This window comes from Nomascus leucogenys, chromosome 10, assembly GCF_006542625.1.
Source record: "Nomascus leucogenys isolate Asia chromosome 10, Asia_NLE_v1, whole genome shotgun sequence".
NCBI classification, from domain to species: Eukaryota; Metazoa; Chordata; class Mammalia; order Primates; family Hylobatidae; genus Nomascus; species Nomascus leucogenys.
Genome location: NC_044390.1, coordinates 10,147,216 through 10,166,644, shown reverse-complemented (window position 1 = coordinate 10,166,644; position 19,429 = coordinate 10,147,216). Strand labels below are relative to the sequence as shown.

At 37.2% G+C, this 19,429-nt stretch overlaps 1 protein-coding gene across 27 annotated transcripts in view; it reads left to right on the top strand.

The window, feature by feature from the left end:
* Positions 1–3,744, top strand: part of VEZT (vezatin, adherens junctions transmembrane protein) — an 83,148-nt gene extending 79,404 nt beyond the window's left edge. For 11 of the 27 annotated variants that reach the window (XM_004089147.3, XM_030819819.1, XM_030819805.1 and 8 more), the window contains one exon: positions 1,205–3,744. In XM_004089147.3, the coding sequence (XP_004089195.1) occupies positions 1,205–1,713 (509 nt within the window). In that variant the 3' untranslated portion in view covers positions 1,714–3,744. Of the gene's footprint in view, positions 1–110 lie in introns of all 27 variants that reach the window. The other 16 variants (XM_003259682.4, XM_030819823.1, XM_030819807.1 and 13 more) reach the window with 2 other exon arrangements.
* The last annotated feature ends 15,685 nt before the right edge of the window (positions 3,745–19,429 follow it).

Here is a 19,429-nt window from a genome sequence, read left to right as displayed (position 1 = left end):
ATGCTGTTTTAGTTTGTGAAAATAAGTAAAAAGCTGCTGATACCATAGAATGCTTTTCCCATGAAAAATTTCAGTACATCTTCCAGAGCTGTTTTCATCTCTGCCTACAGGGGTAAAGTCCGCATGGAATTAGAGGGGGAAAGTCTGCACTGGAACCTGCTGTGGCCATTTTTTTGTTGTTGTTGCTGCTTCTCTAGTGGAGTTACTGCAGCTTAGGGATGGTTCCTGGAAGTGGACACATTTTACAAAAACGTTTTTTAAATACACGCCAGCTCTTCGAGAAGCACTTTTTTCCTTCCGTCATGCTTCATACTATATTGTATTGTACTAACCCCTCATGCTGGGATGAGCGACTGCCTAGCAAGCAACCCACTGCCTACTAACATCAAGAGGGGCTAAATAAAACTGCATTTTCCTTGCAAGGACAACTTCTACCGTATGAATATATATTATATTTATGTATTATATTTTGTACAATAGTTGATCTTGAATGCAGACTTTATTTCATTTGTATTTTTCGTGGTACTACAAAATGTGTAGAAGTTATGGCTTTACTTTCATTAGGGTCTTGTTAGGTGGTTGGCAAGTAAGTTAAATTGTATATTGCATTTTTTTCCATGCTGTTTTAACTTGTAAATATGTATGTATACATGTGGAAGATATTATTATTATTATTATTATTATCTAGATTACTTTAAGCCTTTTATCTAACGTATTATCAGTGAAAACCATGCTGCTCATTCCATAATACAATGGTTCTCAAACTTTAGTGTGTATCAGAATCAAGATGAGGGCTTGTAAAATATAGCTGGTCCCTACTCCCAGAGTTTCCATTTCAGGAGGTCTGGGATCAGGCCCAAGAATTTGCATTTTTAACAAATTCCTAGGTGATAACTGATAATGTTGATTCAGGGAACACACTTTCAGAACCACTGCTTTAATATTTTAAATAAGATAATATGTGAGGTGTCATAAAAACCTTCATCAAATCCCCATCTCATTTCATTTCTTAGGCGTTTTCTCTCTTATCAAGTTTCCTGGATTTATAAATTTTCATTGATTTTACTAGAAAGTTTTATTTAGCTTTTATTTATTTATTGTTCTTTTTAAGAAAAAACTTAAACTGAGAGTTTGAATTAAAAGTTTAAATCATTGCTAGGTCCTTAGTTATTTTTTTTTCTTTTTTCTTTTTTTTTATTTGAAGCCGTGTTGAAATCCTTGTCTCCTGTAGACCCAGTGGAACCCATAAGTAATTCAGAACCATCAATGAATTCAGATATGGGAAAAGTCAGTAAAAATGATACTGAAGAGGAAAGTAGTAAATCCGCCACAACAGACAATGAAATAAGTAGGACTGAGTATTTATGTGAAAACTCTCTAGAAGGTAAAAATAAAGATAATTCTTCAAATGAAGTCTTCCCCCAAGGAGCAGAAGAAAGAATGTGTTACCAATGTGAGAGTGAAGATGAACCGCAAGCAGATGGAAGTGGTCTGACCACTGCCCCTCCAACTCCCAGGGACTCATTACAGCCCTCCATTAAGCAGAGGCTGGCATGGCTACAGCTGTCACCAGATTTTACCTTCGCTGCTGGCCTTGCTGCAGAAGTGGCTGCTAGATCTCTCTCCTTTACCACCATGCAGGAACAGACTTTTGGTGATGAGGAGGAAGAACAAATAATAGAAGAAAATAAAAATGAGATAGAAGAAAAGTAAGAACCAAGATTCATACGAAGTGATATTAGATTGTTCCTTATACAAAAGTGTTTAGCTTCAAGACTGGAAAGGGAATATGAGTGTAAGTTTACTATATATAAAGCTAAGATATGGATTTACAGGAAGAACCCTGGTTTGAATAACTGATCTGAAATTAGTAGTTACCTGTAAATGGCAGATCTTTTAGGAAAATAAGAGAAAGGTAAGGGCTCTTTTGAATAAACTGCTGTTTTATTTGTGGCACAACTGATCAATCTTGGAAATTCTTTAAGTATTTTTAATAAGAAATGAATTATCATTTCTTGCCAGAATTTGCTACCATAAGGTGATTGGGAAAATTCTGTTGCAAGAACATTAACGTTTAGTATGACTCCTTTTTACTGTATTCTTGCAGTTAATAACTGCAGCTATTATGTTAATAACAAGTTGTTTGTATTTTATTTTTGTTTATACCAGTCTTAAAGATCCAGGTTCTGAATAAAAAAATTAATTGATACAATTGATGTGTGCTGGGGTTTGGAACTAAAAGTAGTTTCAACAGTGCGTGGGTTATGACATTTCTTATGTTTCTTTGTTCGTGTGTGTATTTAGTAGTTAATTTTAAGATGTCCTAATGATCTTTAAAAGAAAAATATTGTACCATTTTTTAGAATTACACTTTCACCTTTCTTTTTGCCATTGAAAGTGATGATGTCAAAGTGGGATTTCTGTACTCCAAGGCCCAAACCCCCAATTTAGCAAGCAGAAAAACGTTCCTTGTATCACTTTACCTTGGATAATTGGGTGCCATTAACACAAACAGGTCACAATCCTGCTGTTTTCTTGCCCTGTCCACCATAATGAGATTCAGGAAACATCCTGTCAGCCTCCAGGAAAGCATCCTTGTCTCCTTAGTATTTCATTTACAAACTACCTCTTAACAGAGACTGCTTTTCAAATTGGCCAGTCTTACCTGTTTTGTGTTGTGATTGCATTTTCAAAGAGTGATTATTTTCAGCGTATACAGTTTTGAAACCTGTAACTCCTATGCAATAACGTAGTTCTATAGACATTATTTGGGGGAAATGTAGGAATAACTCAATTTATGTTGCTGTCCTAGAAAGGAAATTGCATGATGAATCTAGATTGTCTTTAGAGTAAAGAAACACATTCAAATTCCTGTAACTTATCACTTTTAGTGAGTAAATTTACTTATACCGAAGGGGATTTTTTTTCTTTCAGGAATCTAAGGAAATTTACTTTTTAATCTGAGAAAAAAACTTGGTTCTGCTTTATATAAACAGTAGAGATTATTGTACTATGGGTGAGTTTGCCTTTTTGCCAAAATCCTGGAACTCATCTGTAATTAACCTCTTAGGAGGAATACCTTAGGTTGGGCCTTGCTTTACTACTTAGAAATAGCTAAATTTCAATTTTAAAAATCTTTGTGTGTTATAATTGTTAAATTATTCAATAATACTTAGGGTTTACTTTCTTATTTAAATCGCTTATTTAGTTTACTGACTTCATTTTTCTTTGGGTTTAGAAGAAGCAATTATGGAAAAACTTGGTAATCTCTCTCAACCTATAACCTTACACAGGAAGAATTAGAGTTTAATAATTTTTAATTCTTTTATTGTATGTTATTTTTATTACACCAGTTTAGGGGAAATATCTTCATAAAATTGTATCAGTGTTATTCAGTGTTCTCTAAGGTGATACCTTTTAATTTTGAAAGACTAAATAATTTTAATCGAGAATTTCCAGTCTTTCAGTCTGATCTATTTAATTCACTACTTGTTACATAATCCAGTGAAAACTCTACTTGTTGAAATTATGACATAAAGATCTTGCAGCTTTATTTGAATATTTGTTCTTTTGTGCAGTTTCCATCTTTTAAAATATTTAAAATATTTTCAAGATAAAGTATTATCTTCTCTGCAAAAATTCCTGGAGTAATTTTCTCTCATAATATTTGAAGTCAGTGGTTCTCAGTTGTATTAGTGGGGTAACTACATCAAAATAAATAAAGTCTTATTTTTAAAATGCAAATTTTAGACCATACTCCCAGTGATTCTTAGTTGGTCCTTTTGGAATGAGCCATAGGTAATGTTTATGTCCAATAAAATCCAGGAACCTCTGTCTAGGACTTTGCTCTTCTTGCCATGAATACCTTAGAAAGTATTAAAAAACAGGCCAATGTAATGTAAGTAGGTTTTCTTGTTTGTTACTTTTCTAAGAATATTTTACTTCCCTTAGCAGGTTTTTAATTAGCTTTCAAAGCTGCCACCCTGGCCGGGTGCGGTGGCTCATGCCTGTAATCCCAGCACTTTGGGAGGCCGAGGCGGACAGATTGCCTGAGCTCAGGAGTTCGAAACCAGCCTGGGCAACATGGTGAAACCCCATCTCTACTAAAAATACAAAAAATTAGCTGGGCATGGTGGTGGGTGCCTATAGTCCCAGCTACTCGGGAGGCTGAGGCAGGAGAATGGCGTGAACCCGGGAGGCAGAGCTTGCAGTGAGCCGAGATCATGCCACTGCACTCCAGCCTGGGCAACAGAGAGAGACTATGTCTCAAAAAAAAAAAAAAAAAAAATGCTGCTACCCTATATACAGAAGAAGCCGTCTGGGGAAAAAAATAAAACACTGCAGGGAAAATTTACAATTGTGCTTTTTAAGTTTTACAATATGATTTTTAACAGTATGATTCTTGTTAGGAGTATCATCCTGACAGTTTTTAATACAGATATTTCTGTAGTTTGTTTTACCAGGACAAACCTAGTACTTAATGGAAGAATGCATGTGAGAGTCTATTTAGGTCACTCTTGAAGACAGAATTTGTACCCTTTGTCTACCTCCAGGTAGGAAAGTCCATTTAAAACTCAATTTTCTTAAAATAATAGTAATATTCTGATTTACGTAAGAAAAGTTATAAAGCTTTTAGTGTTAAAGCATTAAAAAAATCAAGTCCTGATACATTCCACAAAATTGTAAGTCAGTGGAGTGTTTACAGATCATTTCACTCTGGTGACTAACTCTTCACTTCCTATCAGTAATGTAAAATATGAAAAAGTTCAACTGATTTGGTTTAATCATAGTGTATTGTTCCTATACCCAAAACAAACAAAGAAACAGACTAAATACTGTAAGAGTGTATTATAGCTCAGCTAAATCATTGTTTGAACTAAAGTAGATATTATGCTAAGAATGACAACCAGACAAGGCATAAAGATAGATTTATTTTTCCAATTCTACTTACAAGAAAACAGTTATGCAGTTCACAATTAGAAAATAAAGCTACAAATATTTTAGAAGAGAAAATATAGAAAAAAATGCAGTAACAATTCATTTATCTGTCATCATAGACAGGTGATTAATTTGCCTAAGTTAACTTCTCAGCTAACTAAAACAAATCCATCTTAATAATTTAATAACTAAACGCACTACTTCTCTACTTTGTCTAGAGTACATAGAATATAATTTAACTTTTTCTGTTGTCTTTAGGAATATCAGTTTGTATCATGGGGTGATAAAAACTCATCCTCAGGGGCTACTGAGATATATGTCAGGTGCCCCTTTACAACATGACCTCACATTGGTGTGCTTTTTTGAGTTACGTCTGTTTTTCACAGTTTCTCTATCTTCCCTTATAATCAGCTGTCACTTTTGCCGCTGTCTTGTGTGCCTGCCTCCTGCAATAGGCCCCTAATTTGCTGCTTCTAATCTGCTGTGGACTGAGAAACCAGATTGCCAAGCTTGCTAGAATTGTGTCTAAAATAAGAGTAAGTAGACTGAAAGAGAGCTAAGGGGCTTTTCTGTCAGTAAAGTGCATGGACTTTGTGATACCTGCTTGACTGCTTAGCATTGTTTTGTTTGCCTCTTAGTTCTTTACTAAAAACTTGCTAAAACAAATACTTGGTTGAATATGTGATTGCCATATATTTGAAGTTCTAATTCAGTGTTTATATAATGATGTTTCTAGGACTTCCATTAATGAATTCAACTATAAGAGAAATTTGACTATCAATCATTTTTGAATAAATAATTGTGTATATTTCAGAAAAATGTTAAATATATTGTTATCATTAATTGTTCTTAGTACAGTACACAGATTTAAAACTTATGGCACTATAAATGTAACTTCAACTCTGTTCATCAAGACTTATGTTCTAGAACTATTGGTATGAGACTAAAGATGGCTGATTTAGTAAGAACTGGCTAAATTGAATATTTGGGGAATGAGTCATTCTAGATATCCCAGTTTCCTGCAGAGCTTGAACCTCTTTCAGCCCTAAAATTTTTTGGAATAATATCTGAAGGAAATCTTCATAAAATTGATATGCATTACTGTCTTCTTAAATAATATATGAATGTATTTTAATTTGTTTGGTATCAAAATGATCACCATTAACATCACTTATAATCTGATAGACTAATCAGACATTGAGAGCTGTTTGTCCCTGTACTAAATGGCTCCATTCTGCTGTGCTCGTTTTAGTTTTCATGTCTTTAACAGTCGTTCTGATTCTTCCATTTCTATTACTGCTTGCTTAAGTGTGCCTGTAGCAGTAGCCCTTCTCCACCTTCATAAAGTGCCTTCTGATCTGCTTTCATTTTGGAGACCAGATGAACTAAGTTTATTAGACTTCTGTGTAAAGTAAGAATAAATAAACTCAAAGTGAAGACTTGAGGAAGTGGATTATGCTTAAATGCATGGATTTTGTGACATCTGTTACTTTACTACCTGTTTCATTGCTATAGTTAAAATAAGTGAAGCTACCAAATTAGATAACCTGCTCTCAAAATAGAAAAGTTGTTATTGTGCAAAAGGAACCATTTTGTTTACATACTTTACTTTCTCTAAAGTTAGTTCTATACTAGAATTATTTGGCGCTGATTAAAACTGGTCCACTCAAGTTAGCATTTTCTATAGTATTTTCTATTTGAATTGGAGACTACATGCTGTTAAGAATTTCTTTGGCTTTTTTTTTTTTTTTTTTTTGAGACAGAGTCTCGCTCTGTTGCCGAGGCTGGAGTGCAGTGGTGCAATCTCAGCTCACTGCAAGGTCCACCTCCCAAGTTCATGCCATTCTCCTGCCTCAGCCTCCCGAGTAGCTGGGACTACAGGCGCCCGCCATCACTCCGGCTATTTTTTTGTATTTTTAGTAGAGATGGGGTTTCACCGTGTTAGCCAGGATGGTCTCGATCTCCTGACTTTGTGATCCACCGGCCTTGGCCTCCCAAAGTGCTGGGATTACAGGCGTGAGCCACCGCGCCCAGCCGGCTTTTTTTTTTTTTTTTTTTTTTAAAGAGAGAAATGTATCTTCATTTCCAAGACATGAAAATAGATTAAGCCCTGAAAAATAAGAAAACATTCACGATTAATATCACAGAGACCTGAGAAGTAATAAAATTTATAGACTATAGGCAATTATACCACAAAGAATTTATTTTTTGATTATGCTAGTTTTAAAAACAGGAGTCTTTATTTTTATTCAGCTATAGTAAGTGTACCTTAAAAGCTTACCAAAAGTTTTCAGTGTTAGATCTAATGATATTGGCAGATATTTGAATGACTAAATTCCCACTGTCATTCTGTACTGGGCATGATTCAATTGTAATTTAATATTAAATAATTAAGCAGGATCACTTTTCTCTCTTGAATGAAAAATAAAATTTGCACGCTATAATATTTACAAGTAAAAGTCAAATCTGTATAGAAATGGATGTCCTAACATCAAACAACTTATTTTTAGCAACATGCTGATTATTTTAGTAACCATATATTGACTCATGCTTTCATTACAAAGTAATTGTCAAATCAATCTGTTTATTTTATGACCATGCCTCATAGTCAGCATTCAGTTATCCATGTTAATGGAAGGGATCTGTGGTATAATAATCATAAAAGATAAGTGGTCCAGGCTGGGCGCGGTGGCTCATGCCTGTAATCCCAGCACTTTGGGAGGCCAAGGTGGGCGGATCACGAGGTCAGGAGTTCGAGACCAGCCTGACCAACATGGTGAAACCCCGTCTCTACTAAAAATACAAAAATTAGCCAGGCGTGGTGGTGGTACCTGCCTATAATTCTAGCTACTCAGGAGGCTGAGGCAGGAGAATCGCTTGAACCCGGGAGGCGGAGGTTACAGTGAGTCGAGATTGCGCCATTGCACTCCAGCCTGGGTGACAGAGTGAGACTTCACCTCAGAAAAAAAAAAAAAGATAGGTGGTCCAAACCAGTTTCTTGAGTTGAGACTGCCATTATAGACGAGATAGTCACGATGCCAAAGCCAGGTTAGTGATAAAAGAAGAAAACTTCTGAGTGTAGTTGTGAGAGGAAAGTGATTCTATTCAGTGTAATTGCTGTAAACCAAAAAGAGGATGAATTGATTCAAGGATTCACATATGTAAAAGTTTAGCATGAATAAGGAGGAACTGATTTTATAGATATTCTAAAATGTGTGATAAGCTAGGACGAAGTGGCTCACACCTACAATCCTAGCACTTTGAGAGGCTGAGGCAGGAGGATCTCTTGAGGCCAGGAGTTCAAGACCAGCTTAGGCAAGAAACAGCAAGACTTGGTCTCTACAGAAAAACTTAAAAATTAGCTGGATGTGGTGGCACACACTTGTAGTCCCAGCTGCTCAGTAGACTGAGGCAGGAGGATCACTTGAGCCCAGGAGGCCACAGCTGCAGTGAGCCATGATTGCACCACTGCACTCCAGCCTGGGCAACAGAACAAGAGACCTTGTCTCAAAAATAAATAAATGAAAATGGGCCGGGCGTGGTGGTTCACACCTGTAATCCCAGCAGTTTGGGAGGCCGAGGTGGGCGGATCACCTGAGGTCGGGAGTTCAAGACCCGCCTGACCAACATGAAGAAACCCCATCTCTACTAAAAATACAAAATTAGCCGGGTATGGTGGTTCATGCCTGTAATCCCAGCTACTCAGGAGGCTGAGGCAGGAGAATTGCTTGAACCTGGGAGTCAGAGGTTGTGGTGAGCCGAGATCGTGCCAATGCACTCCAGCCTGGGCAACAAGAGTGAAACTCTGTCTCAAAAAAAAAAAAAAAAAAAAATGAAATGTGTGAGAAAGTGCATATAGTATTTTTTTATGGTATACATTTTAATGTATTTTAGCTTGTCAGCAATGAAATTAGTTTTATCTCTATGTATTGAACTTCATTTAGCCACATATTATTGCAATAGTACAGTATTTAAGCTGCCTATTCTTTTGACTGCATTATCCTTTAAAATCGGTATATTCTATGAGATATGGTTATGGATACATATATTTCCTCTCCTATTTATATCTTAAGATTTTCTTAAAGTAAAGGATAATTTTACTGTTTTAGGCTTTATGTTTTTCAGTTTTATATCATTTCCTAAACGTTAGCTACCTACAAATGAATATTATTGAAGAATTTTTCTAAAACTAAAGCATGTCTTTTATGTTTACTCTTTTATAATATCCTAAACAAAGCATATCCTTTTCTGCTTCCTTAAGTAAATTCATAAGGAATTAACTTCATTTCTAAATCGAAGTATTTTCTGCACTTTTATTGCACCAATCTGTTACCTTCTGTTCATACCATGACTTAAATAATGCTTACTCAGGCACAGTACTATCTGCTGACAACGTACAGAAGGCTCCAGAAATGTAACTCCCATCCCTTAAAGGTTGGTGTATGGTCCTGGTACAATCGTGGAGGTCCATATGGGTGAAAAGCCCAGAAGTCGACCTGAGCTGAAAGCACTCCCAAGGAGTTTGGTTTTGTTTGGGTTTGTTCTAGGTATGGTCCCAGGGATCCCAGATCAAACCAGGCCCCTGGGCCTATCCTAGAACCAACCTAAACTCGCGCATCATTCCTGGAACATCAAGAGTGTGAAGACTGAAGATAACCTGAGGCCTACCAGACATCCTATATTCACCAAGATTCACACTTTTTGGTATGCGTGCCTACATTTTAGCAAAAATTGGTTGGTTAATCCTTCTAAAATTAGAGGGATGACATTGGGTAACAAAGTCTTCCCAGCCTTTGTCATTATAGTAATTTCTCGCAATAGAAATTCCATACAGTTATTATTACCAGTGAAGAGAGTCATTCTTGTTTATTATCAGTTCTATATTTTTAGCTGAAGCAACTTAGCCCTAAAAAACCCCCAAAATCAACTTCTCCCTCCAAATTAAACTCTCCTCCAAATTTAATGGTTTCTGTTTTCTTAAATGTTTTTCTACTTGACACTGTTATATCAGTCTCATGTAACTGAATAATTGTTCATAATTTCTGAAGAGCATTTAGTCTTTGCCATCTGGCTTCAGTGCCAAATGATTTTAAATTCTTGTTTCTGGAGACTAATGACTTTTTCCTTAATTTATTATCAAATTTGCCACATTTTAGAGCTCACTTTTAGAAGTTCTGCTATGGTTAATGAAAACAAGCTAGAATGACACAGTAGAAATGGGTTAATACCTCACATTTTACATCCCTATTTTGTAGAAGATTTTTAGTAAGTTTCTCTATTTTTATTCCTTGCCACTCTGGATTTTAAAAATATTCTGACCTAGTTGATCCATCACATGGTCTCGTATCACAACTGTTGCATCGCTATAGTCACATAGATGTTTTTCTGTTTAATTTAGAAGACAATATTTCTGAAAAAGTATGAAAGGACCCCAAATCCAAAAGTTATGGTGCACAATGAAAATGTATGCTTTTAATAATGCTGGCTTCTGCAGTAGGTGTAGACCATGTTTGAAATAACAACAGACTAATCAGAAACTCCACATGTGAAAGGAACTTGAAATTGTGCTGTTCCTCCAAGCTTATAACACCAGCAAATTGGGTCAATAGGTTATTCCTTTAAAATAGGACTATGAGCCTACAGAGGCTCACTCTGAAGAACTCAGCCGTGGAGTTAGTTCTGTACTATATGCATCACAACAGATATGCTTCATCCCACAGACTTCTTGACATAGCTTGAAATGAGTGAACCCATCCTTGATTTATATACAATATATGTTCTCAGTATTTTGGGAGCCTTTCCACTTTTTTAAACATTATTCATTATGAACACTGAAAATAGGAATTTGTGAAGAGTTAAAAAGTTATAGCTTGTTTATGTAGTAAGTTTTTGAAGTCTACATTCAATCCAGACACTTAGTTGAGTGTTAAACTGTGATTTTTAAAAAATATCATTTGAGAATATTCTTTCAGAGGTATTTTCATTTTTACTTTTTGATCAATTGTGTTTTACATATTAGGGTAGTACATTTCCTACCCTACCTGAAGACTTGAGATTATAGCCTTTGGGGGGATGGGCAAAGTACTCTCTTTTTTTGCATCTGTTAAATTGTGATTTTTAAAAACACATATAAATTTTACTATCTTAACCATTTTTATGTGTATAGTTCAATGAGATTAAGTCCAGTCACATTGTTGTGAAACAGATCTCCAGAATTTTTTCATCTTGCAAATCTGAGACTCTATACCCGTTAAACAACTCCCATTTGCCCCTTCCCCACAGCCCTGGCAACCATCATTCTACTTTTGTCTATGAATTTCACTACTTTAGATACCTCATATAAATGGAATCATACAGTATTTGTCCTTTTGTAGCTGACATATTTCACTTAACATGATGTCCTCAAGGTTCATCCATATTGTAGAATGTGATAGGATTTCCTTCCATTTTAAGGCTGAATAATATTCCATTGTATGTATTTACCACATTTTTTTATCCATTCATCTGTTGGTGGACATTTGGGTTGCCTCCATCTCTTGGCTATTGTGAATAATGCTGCTGTAAACATGAGTGTGCAAATATCTATAATTTTTTTAACACAGTACTTTATTTTCTGTATTTAATCATATGGAATTTTTTGTCAATTATGTTAAAGGATTTAACAACAACCCAACTATAGATTTATATATATGTGTATTATTGTTGTTCCTTCTAAGCTTAAGAAGTCTCTAATAAAATCCATACTTCCTTATATCTTTTTGTGTGTGTACCTTTTTTATTCTGCTCTTTGCCATATGGATTAGTACCAAAAGGTAAAAATCCCTTTTCCTTCATCTCTGTTTTTCTTCCATTATAGTATTTTTCAGAATTTGTTAACATGCCAAAAGATGGCAATTGTCTGGGAAAGCCATTGATTTATTACTCCAAGTTTTGTTTGTTCATTTAAGTGCCTTATATGATAATTTATCACAGTGAAAACAGCAGCGTAAATTTTAAAGTTCCGTTTTTGCCATTCCCGGTGATTGTTAGCCACTGAGTACATTCTGGGCATGTTATGTTTATTGACTTATATAACCTCCTTGACAGAAAAGACACTGACACCAAGAAGGTCATGAACACCTGATGAAGCATACTTTGACAAGTTGGTTGAATTAATGTTATTGGTTTGAACGTTTCTAGGCTTACCTACACTCTTAGGAACATTCATGGGAACTCCAAAATGGCTCTGTATACTAAAAGCTAGTTAAAGAGAAAGTGGCCTCCCTTGAACTGGACTTTTAAATAATAAGCCATTTCTTTTCAGAAAAGATTTAAGGCAAGGAATAAATATCCATAAAGGCAATTTTTGAAACTTGACCCTTGTCTGGAATTTTCTAATTGAAAGTATGAGATAAGGTAGAATATGTGTAATTACTGGATTCTGAAGTCATTGAGTAGGAAATATCCCATATAGTAGTCCTTCCTTGTCTTCACAATTTGCTTTTGAAGGTCTTTAGCAGATATGCTATAGCCATTGAAAATTAAGTTGGCAAATGGTAATTTTGCCCGAATGTACATCTGTAAAAGTTAATGAACATTTTCAGAATCTGGTCATTAAAAAGTAGTCCTATTTAAAAGATCTCCAAATGTGTCTTTATGAGAAAATGTTCATGGTATACACATAAAATAGTCATCATACGTGTTCCTAGAAATATATTCCTAGAAGATATCGTTTAAAGATAAGAAAACAGGCTCAGTAGTTTTCTCACTTAGTCACACACACAAAGTGTCAGAACCAGTATCCTAATTAGATAATTAGATCCTAAGAGATACCAACCATCTGCTGTTCATTGTTATGATAAACTGCCTATGTATATACATTTCATTTTACAGCTAACCTCTAGGAGACGGTACAGAGACCTTGATTTTGGTTTTTTGTTGTTCTTCTTTTTCTAAAAAGAGACAGGGTCTCACTATGTTGTCCAGGCTGGGCTCAAACTGTTAGGCTCAAGTGATCGCCCTGCCTCAGCCTCAGGAATAGCCGGGATTACAAGTGCGAGCCACTGTGCCAGGCAAAGAGCCCTTAAATTTGGAAGTCATTAGACTTGAATTCTGGATTAAAAACTACTACTCTAAAACTCAGGCAAATCACTTAATCATATTAAGCCACAGTTTCTTCTGTAAAAACAACAAACAGCATTAATTATGATTTATAAATGGGACTAGACCTCTGAAAGCATCTTCCATTTTTAAAACTCTGTTCCTCTATTATTAATAAAAAGATACAGCTCTACTAGGTAAAGCCAAGTTTGTCCTGTGTAAGAGAGTTGCAAGAGAGAGCTTATTTTTAGGCACAGTAAATAACTTGAGAATATTCAACTTTAGAGGTTGGACAGAAAGAATAAGAGGGGACTTCAGAGGCCAAAGCAGGTGGATCACTTAAGATCAGGAGTTCGAGATCAGCCTGGCCAACATGACGAAACTCTGTCTCTACTAAAAATACAAAAATTAGCTGGGTGTGGTGGCACGTGCCTGTAATCCCAACTACTTGGGAGACAGACAGGAGAATCGCTTGAACCTGGGAGGAGGAGTTTGCAGTGAGCTGAGATCGCACCACTGCACTCCAGCCTGGGCAACAGAGTGAGACTCGGTAAGAAAAGGTGGCAGGGGAAGGAGACCCTAGTTTAAAAAAAAAAAAAAAATTTAGCTAGTTCCAGCACAGAACTTAATACTGCTGAGGGCAAAGTATACCCTTATATTTTCAAGCAGTCCAGCGCAAGTACTTGAAAGGTAAAGTGTACACGTTCAAAAGGAACAATAGCTCCCTGTGATTACTTGTTATTCCTTTGTCCTTAGATAGCATAATCTTTTCATTATGAAGGGATGTCCTATTGCAAGGTTTTCTTTGTGGGTATACAAGTTTCTGGCTTATCTTCATTTCTGAAACAAAAGAATCTTGTTTCATATCTAGAACCAACTATGAAGCCATTGTTGGCTGTAATTGAGTTATGTGTGGTTCCTTGATCTAAAATGGTTTGTCTCTGTTCTTTAGCACCCATGCCTGGCTATTAGCCATCAAGCCATTCATCTTGCTTGAACTTAGAAGATTAAGCTATGATACATGGGTCATGATAGCCAATGACAAGATTACAATACAAAATACATATGTGAATATTTTATAAGATCTGAAGAACTTAATGATTATTTCTAAACAGTGACATAAGGATGATTTTTAGCCAGTTTTTTTCCCCCAAAATGAACATGAAATACTTGTATCATTGGAGGGGGGGGAAATGAAATTTTAAAAATTGATTAAGGACCAGGTGCAGTGGCTCAAGCCTTTAATCCCAGCACTTAGGGAGGCTGAGATGGGAGAATCACTTGAGCACAGGAGTTTGAGACCAGCCTGGGCAACATTGTGAAACCCCATCTCTATGAAAAATAAAAAATTAGCCTGGCATGGTGGCACACGCCTGTAGTCTCAGCTACTTGGGAGGCTGAGGTGGAAGGATTGCTTGAGCCCAGGAGGTTGAGGCTGCAGTGAGCCATGATTGTGCCACTGTACTCTAGCCTAGGTGACATAGCAAGACCCTGTCTCAAAAAAATTTGTTTTCAATATGTTGATAATGTTTCATTCTTATTTGGGGCCTATATTCACACATAAGAAGAAAGTTTTCCGTTCTGTATATATTCAAGCTATCACCTCATAGGCCTAACTTGGCGCCTAGAGAAACCAGGGCAGGGCTGTGTGGTCAGTTCTTGCAGGAATAGCTTAGTCTGGTGATGTTTTATTGAGTTTTAATTTTAGTAGAACTTCAAAACCTGTAATAATCTAACCTAGAGGTTCTCAGCATCTTAACAACCAAGAACCCATGATACTCACCATGGGTGTCATGTTTTGAAGGCTTTCTACCACAAAATCTGCGTTGATTAAAAGCCCTGTAATTTGTGCACACACACATACACACACCCCCTTTTCAACATTAACCAAAGCCAGCCTGGCATGGCGGCTTACACCTGTAATCCCAGCACTTTGGGAGGCTAAGGCAGGCAGATCACTTGAGCCCAGAAGTTCAAGACCGGCCTGGACAACATGGCAAAAGCCCATCTCTACAAAAAAATACCAAAAAAAAATCAGTCACATATGATGGCACACTCCTGTAGTCCCAGCTACCTGGGAAACAGATGGAAAGATCACCTGAGCCCAGGAGGTCAAGGCTGCAGTGAGCCTTGATTGCACGCCACTGCACTCCAGTCTGAGCAACAGTGAGACCCTATCTCAAAAAAATGAAAAAAACAAAAATTAACCAAAGCCATAATGGCCACTCAGAGTGTTTGGTGCTAAGGACAGAGCAGGGAATAAGGTTTCTGCCCTCAATGAATACTAGAGGGTAAAGTTAGACAATAAATATATATTGGGAGGCAGGTGATGGTAAATGCTGTATAGAAAATAAAGCTGAACATGAGGGCTATGGGGGAATGGAGAATACTTTTTTATACAAGGTGGTCAGACGTGAAGGGAGTGAGGGAACCATCCCCACAAATACCACAGAGAGAAGAGTTTCCCAAAAGTGGTGAGAGGTAACTGGCTAAAGCCCTGTGAGAACGGGGCTAGGAAGGTCAAGGAGCACCTTGTAATGAATAGAATATGGTTTTACTCTTAATGAGATAGGAAGCCACTGAAGGGTTGTAAGCAGTGGAGTTGACATGATTTGACTTAGGTTTGAAAAGCATTATCAAGTTTAAAAAGCATTCTTTTTCATGGAAGTCTGACAGGGATGGGGAAAAGGGAGACCTGTTGGTTATTGCAGTGATCTATGTGAGGGAGGATAGTTGGTGGTGAAGGTTGTGAGGAGGGTCAAATTCTGGATATATGGTGAAGGTAAGGCCAAGAGAGTTTGCTGATGTAATGAATCTAGTCTGAGAAAGGGGAAGTCTAAATAATTCTAAGGTGTTAGATCTAAGAATCTGGAAGAACAGAGGTCCTTTTCTGAGATGGGACAGGCAGCTGGTTTTGGATAGGTTCAGTATGAAATAGCTATTAATCAACAAGTGGAAATGTTGAATAGGCAGTTTGATATAAGAGTCCAAGTTCAGCTGGGCGCAGTGGCTCATGCCTGTAATACTAGCACTTTGGGAGGCTGACGTGGGTAGATCATTTGAGGTCAGGAGTTCGAAATCAGCCTGGCCAACATGGTGAAACCCCACCTCTACTAAAAAATACAAAAATTAGCCAGGCATGGTGGTGCATGCCTGTAATCCCAGCTACTCAGGAGGCTGAGGCAGGAGAGTCATTTGAACCTGGGAGGATGAGGTTGCAGTGAGCTGAGATTGCGCCACTGCACTCCAGCCAGAGCGACAGAGCAAGACTCTGTCTCAAAATAATAATAATAATAATAATAATAATAATAATAATAATACCAAAGTCATGAACATAGGTTGGAGTACTGTATCAGAACTCTGACATCCTTGGGGAATCTACATTTCAGAGGTTAGGAGACAAAAAGGAACTTGCAAAGGAGACTGAAAAGGAGCAGTTGGTGACAGAAGAAGTGGTGGCCTAGAAGCTGGATAACATTTTGTTATAAAAGAGACCATGATTAACATGTCAAAAGCTGCCATAACATCAAGAAAGATGGGGCCATTTGTATATCTTTTTTGAATAAATGTCTGTTCAGTTCCTTTGCTTGTTTTTGAATTCAGTTGTTTATTTTTCTTGTTGTTGAGTTGTAGTTCTTTACATATTCTGGATATTAATTCTTATCAGATTTTGCAAATTCTCCCATTCTGTAGGTTGTGTTTCCACTATCTTGACAGTATTCTTTGATGCACAAATGTTTTTATTTATTGTCCAATTTGTTTTTCTTTTGTTGCTCAGTTTTCCTTATCTTTTTCAAATGGGACAATAATGCTATCTGATTCATAGGCTTGTTATGTTGATTAAATAAATTAATACATGTTAAATACAGATAAAGGGATTGGGACAGTGCCTGCCACATAAGAAGCACTCCATAAATGTTAGCTATCATCCAGGCTAAACTTACAGTAGAAAACCCAGTGGTCAGCGATATAAAATTAGGACATGTGACACAGAAGCCAGAGGAGGAAGGGGTTTAAAGAAGTGCATGATCAACAGCAAAGATGATAAAAACAAGCAAACAAGCAAACTTAGACATGACACGTAAAAGTCAGACAGTGGTGTTCAGGTCAGACACCAAATTATACTGGATGAAGAAATGTTGCTAGACCCTTTCTGATCTCCAGAGCCAGATCTCCTGCTGTTTCAGCTCTTAGGGTGCTACAAAATGAGACAATCTGTTGGACTTTGCCGAGACATAGCAGAGAGAACACTAGATTTAACTGGGTTAAAGTGTCTGGTCTTTTACCACTTGATCTCTGTGGTTGCCTCCCATAGCTCCAGTTCTCTCCCTTTTTGAGAACAATTATTCCTATTTCACAAGGGCATTGACAGGTTACAGTGAAGAGTAAGCATAATAGTAAGTCATTAATTATTAAGATCAATACATGGCTCCTTTCTGACTCCATGCCTTGTTCTGTTATTCCAACACTGTTGGAATGAACACTGTTGTTCTTCCAGCACACCAGGTCCCACCAGCCACAGGCACCTGTGAGGTGGGACATTCCCATTTTACAGATACTTGTCTTATAGGTTTGCAATAATAAAATGAGATTAATACACATCAAATGCTGGCAACAATATTGGCTGCAGTTTTATTCTAATGGAAAGTTCTTGCCTGATTTTTAGTAGTGCTTTTCTCTTCAGGTCCAATTTCTGGGCCACTGCATTCGTTATAGCTTGCGATGGTCACCAACTTACCCAACCTCAGTGTTGCCATAAGAAACAAGTGCTTATATATTATCATTGAACGTATCAATGAAGCTTTTTGTTCCCTCTGCTTTGGTTGCAGATATGAGAACGCACATTAAGTGGGTCATGAGTGTTCTGTTTGAGGATTTCATCTACTGGTGAATAAACAAAACATGGTGCTCTTCCTGGGTTCCTACAGCTACCAAAGCAAAGATGTCTTCAGTAGAGTAACTATGTCCGGTCCTGATCACTTTCGCCCTTGCAAGCCACATTTCAGAGCAGGATGTAAGTCATGTTTATTTAGTCTGGTTTTTACCCTGTTGTCTGGCTCCTGTTTATTCTTTTTTTAAGGTTTACATTTATTTTCTCTTTTTTTTTTTTTTTTTTTTTTTTTTTTTTTTTTTTTTTTTTTTTTTTTTTTTTACAAAGTCTCACTCTGTCACTCAGGCTGGAGTGCAGTGGCACAATCTCAGTTCACTGCAGCCTCAACCTTCCCGGGCTCAGGTGATCTTCCCACCTCAGCCTCCCAAGTAACTGGGACCACAGGTATGTGCCACCAGGCCCTGCTAATTTTTGTATTTTTTTGTAAAGATGGGGTTTTGCCATATTGCCCAGGCCGGTTTCAAACTCCCGGGCTCAAGCAATTTGCCTACCACAGTCTCCCAAAATGCCAGGATTATAGACATGAGCCACCGAACCCGGCCTATATTTGTTTTTGATTTATTACATATTCTAAGATACCTTAGGAATGAATAGATTTTGAAAGTAGAGTAAGAAATTCTATAGAGAATACCTGAATGGTTTAGAAAAGCCAAAAGAGCTATTATTTTATAATATTTTGTTTATTAATAATGTACGGTAACAGAATATTTAATTCAACATGCATTTATGGAATGACCTTCCTTGTACTAGACATACATTCACAGACATGCTCACATACATGCATGCGAATCCTAATTACCACTTCAGGCAACATAACAATACCCCGTCCACATTTAGTTTAATCACAGGACTGCTAAAAGAAGTTAATCAAGGCTGGGCATGGGAGCTGACACCTGTAATCCCAGCACTTTAGGAGGCTGAGGTGGGCGGATCACTTGAGGCCAGGAGTTCGAGACCAGCCCGGCCAACATGGTGAAACCCTGTCTCTACTAAAAATACAAAAGTCAGCCAGGCGTGGTGGCGGGCGCCTGTAATCCCAGCTACTCGGGAGGCTGAGGCAGGAGAATCTCTTGAACCTGGTAGGCAGAGGTTGCAGTGAGCCGAGATCGTACCACTGCACTCCAGCCTGGGTGACAGAGTGAGACTCCATCTCAAAAAAACAAGAAGTTAATCAGGTGGGCAATTTATTTCTCTGTGTGTTGTTCTCTTACATATTAAAACTATTCAGCTCATTTCTTTGGACTCACTCCCCCATGCCGCCATCCTCAATGTTTAAATTCCTTATTACTCGTCAGGCTAATGTGAGAATCCTATTGCAAAAGCACTGTGTAAACTGAAAAGGTTTTCTTTTTATCTGGTTGGGGGATCCAGTCTGGCCTACTTTGAAGAAGTACTTTATCTAGTTGACTGCAGTGAGAGGTTAAATGTTTAAACCCTACCAGTTACACCATTGTTCCAGGAATTGAATTGAATGGAATTAAAAGACTTTTCCAAACAACTCAAACCAAGCAAACACTCCCT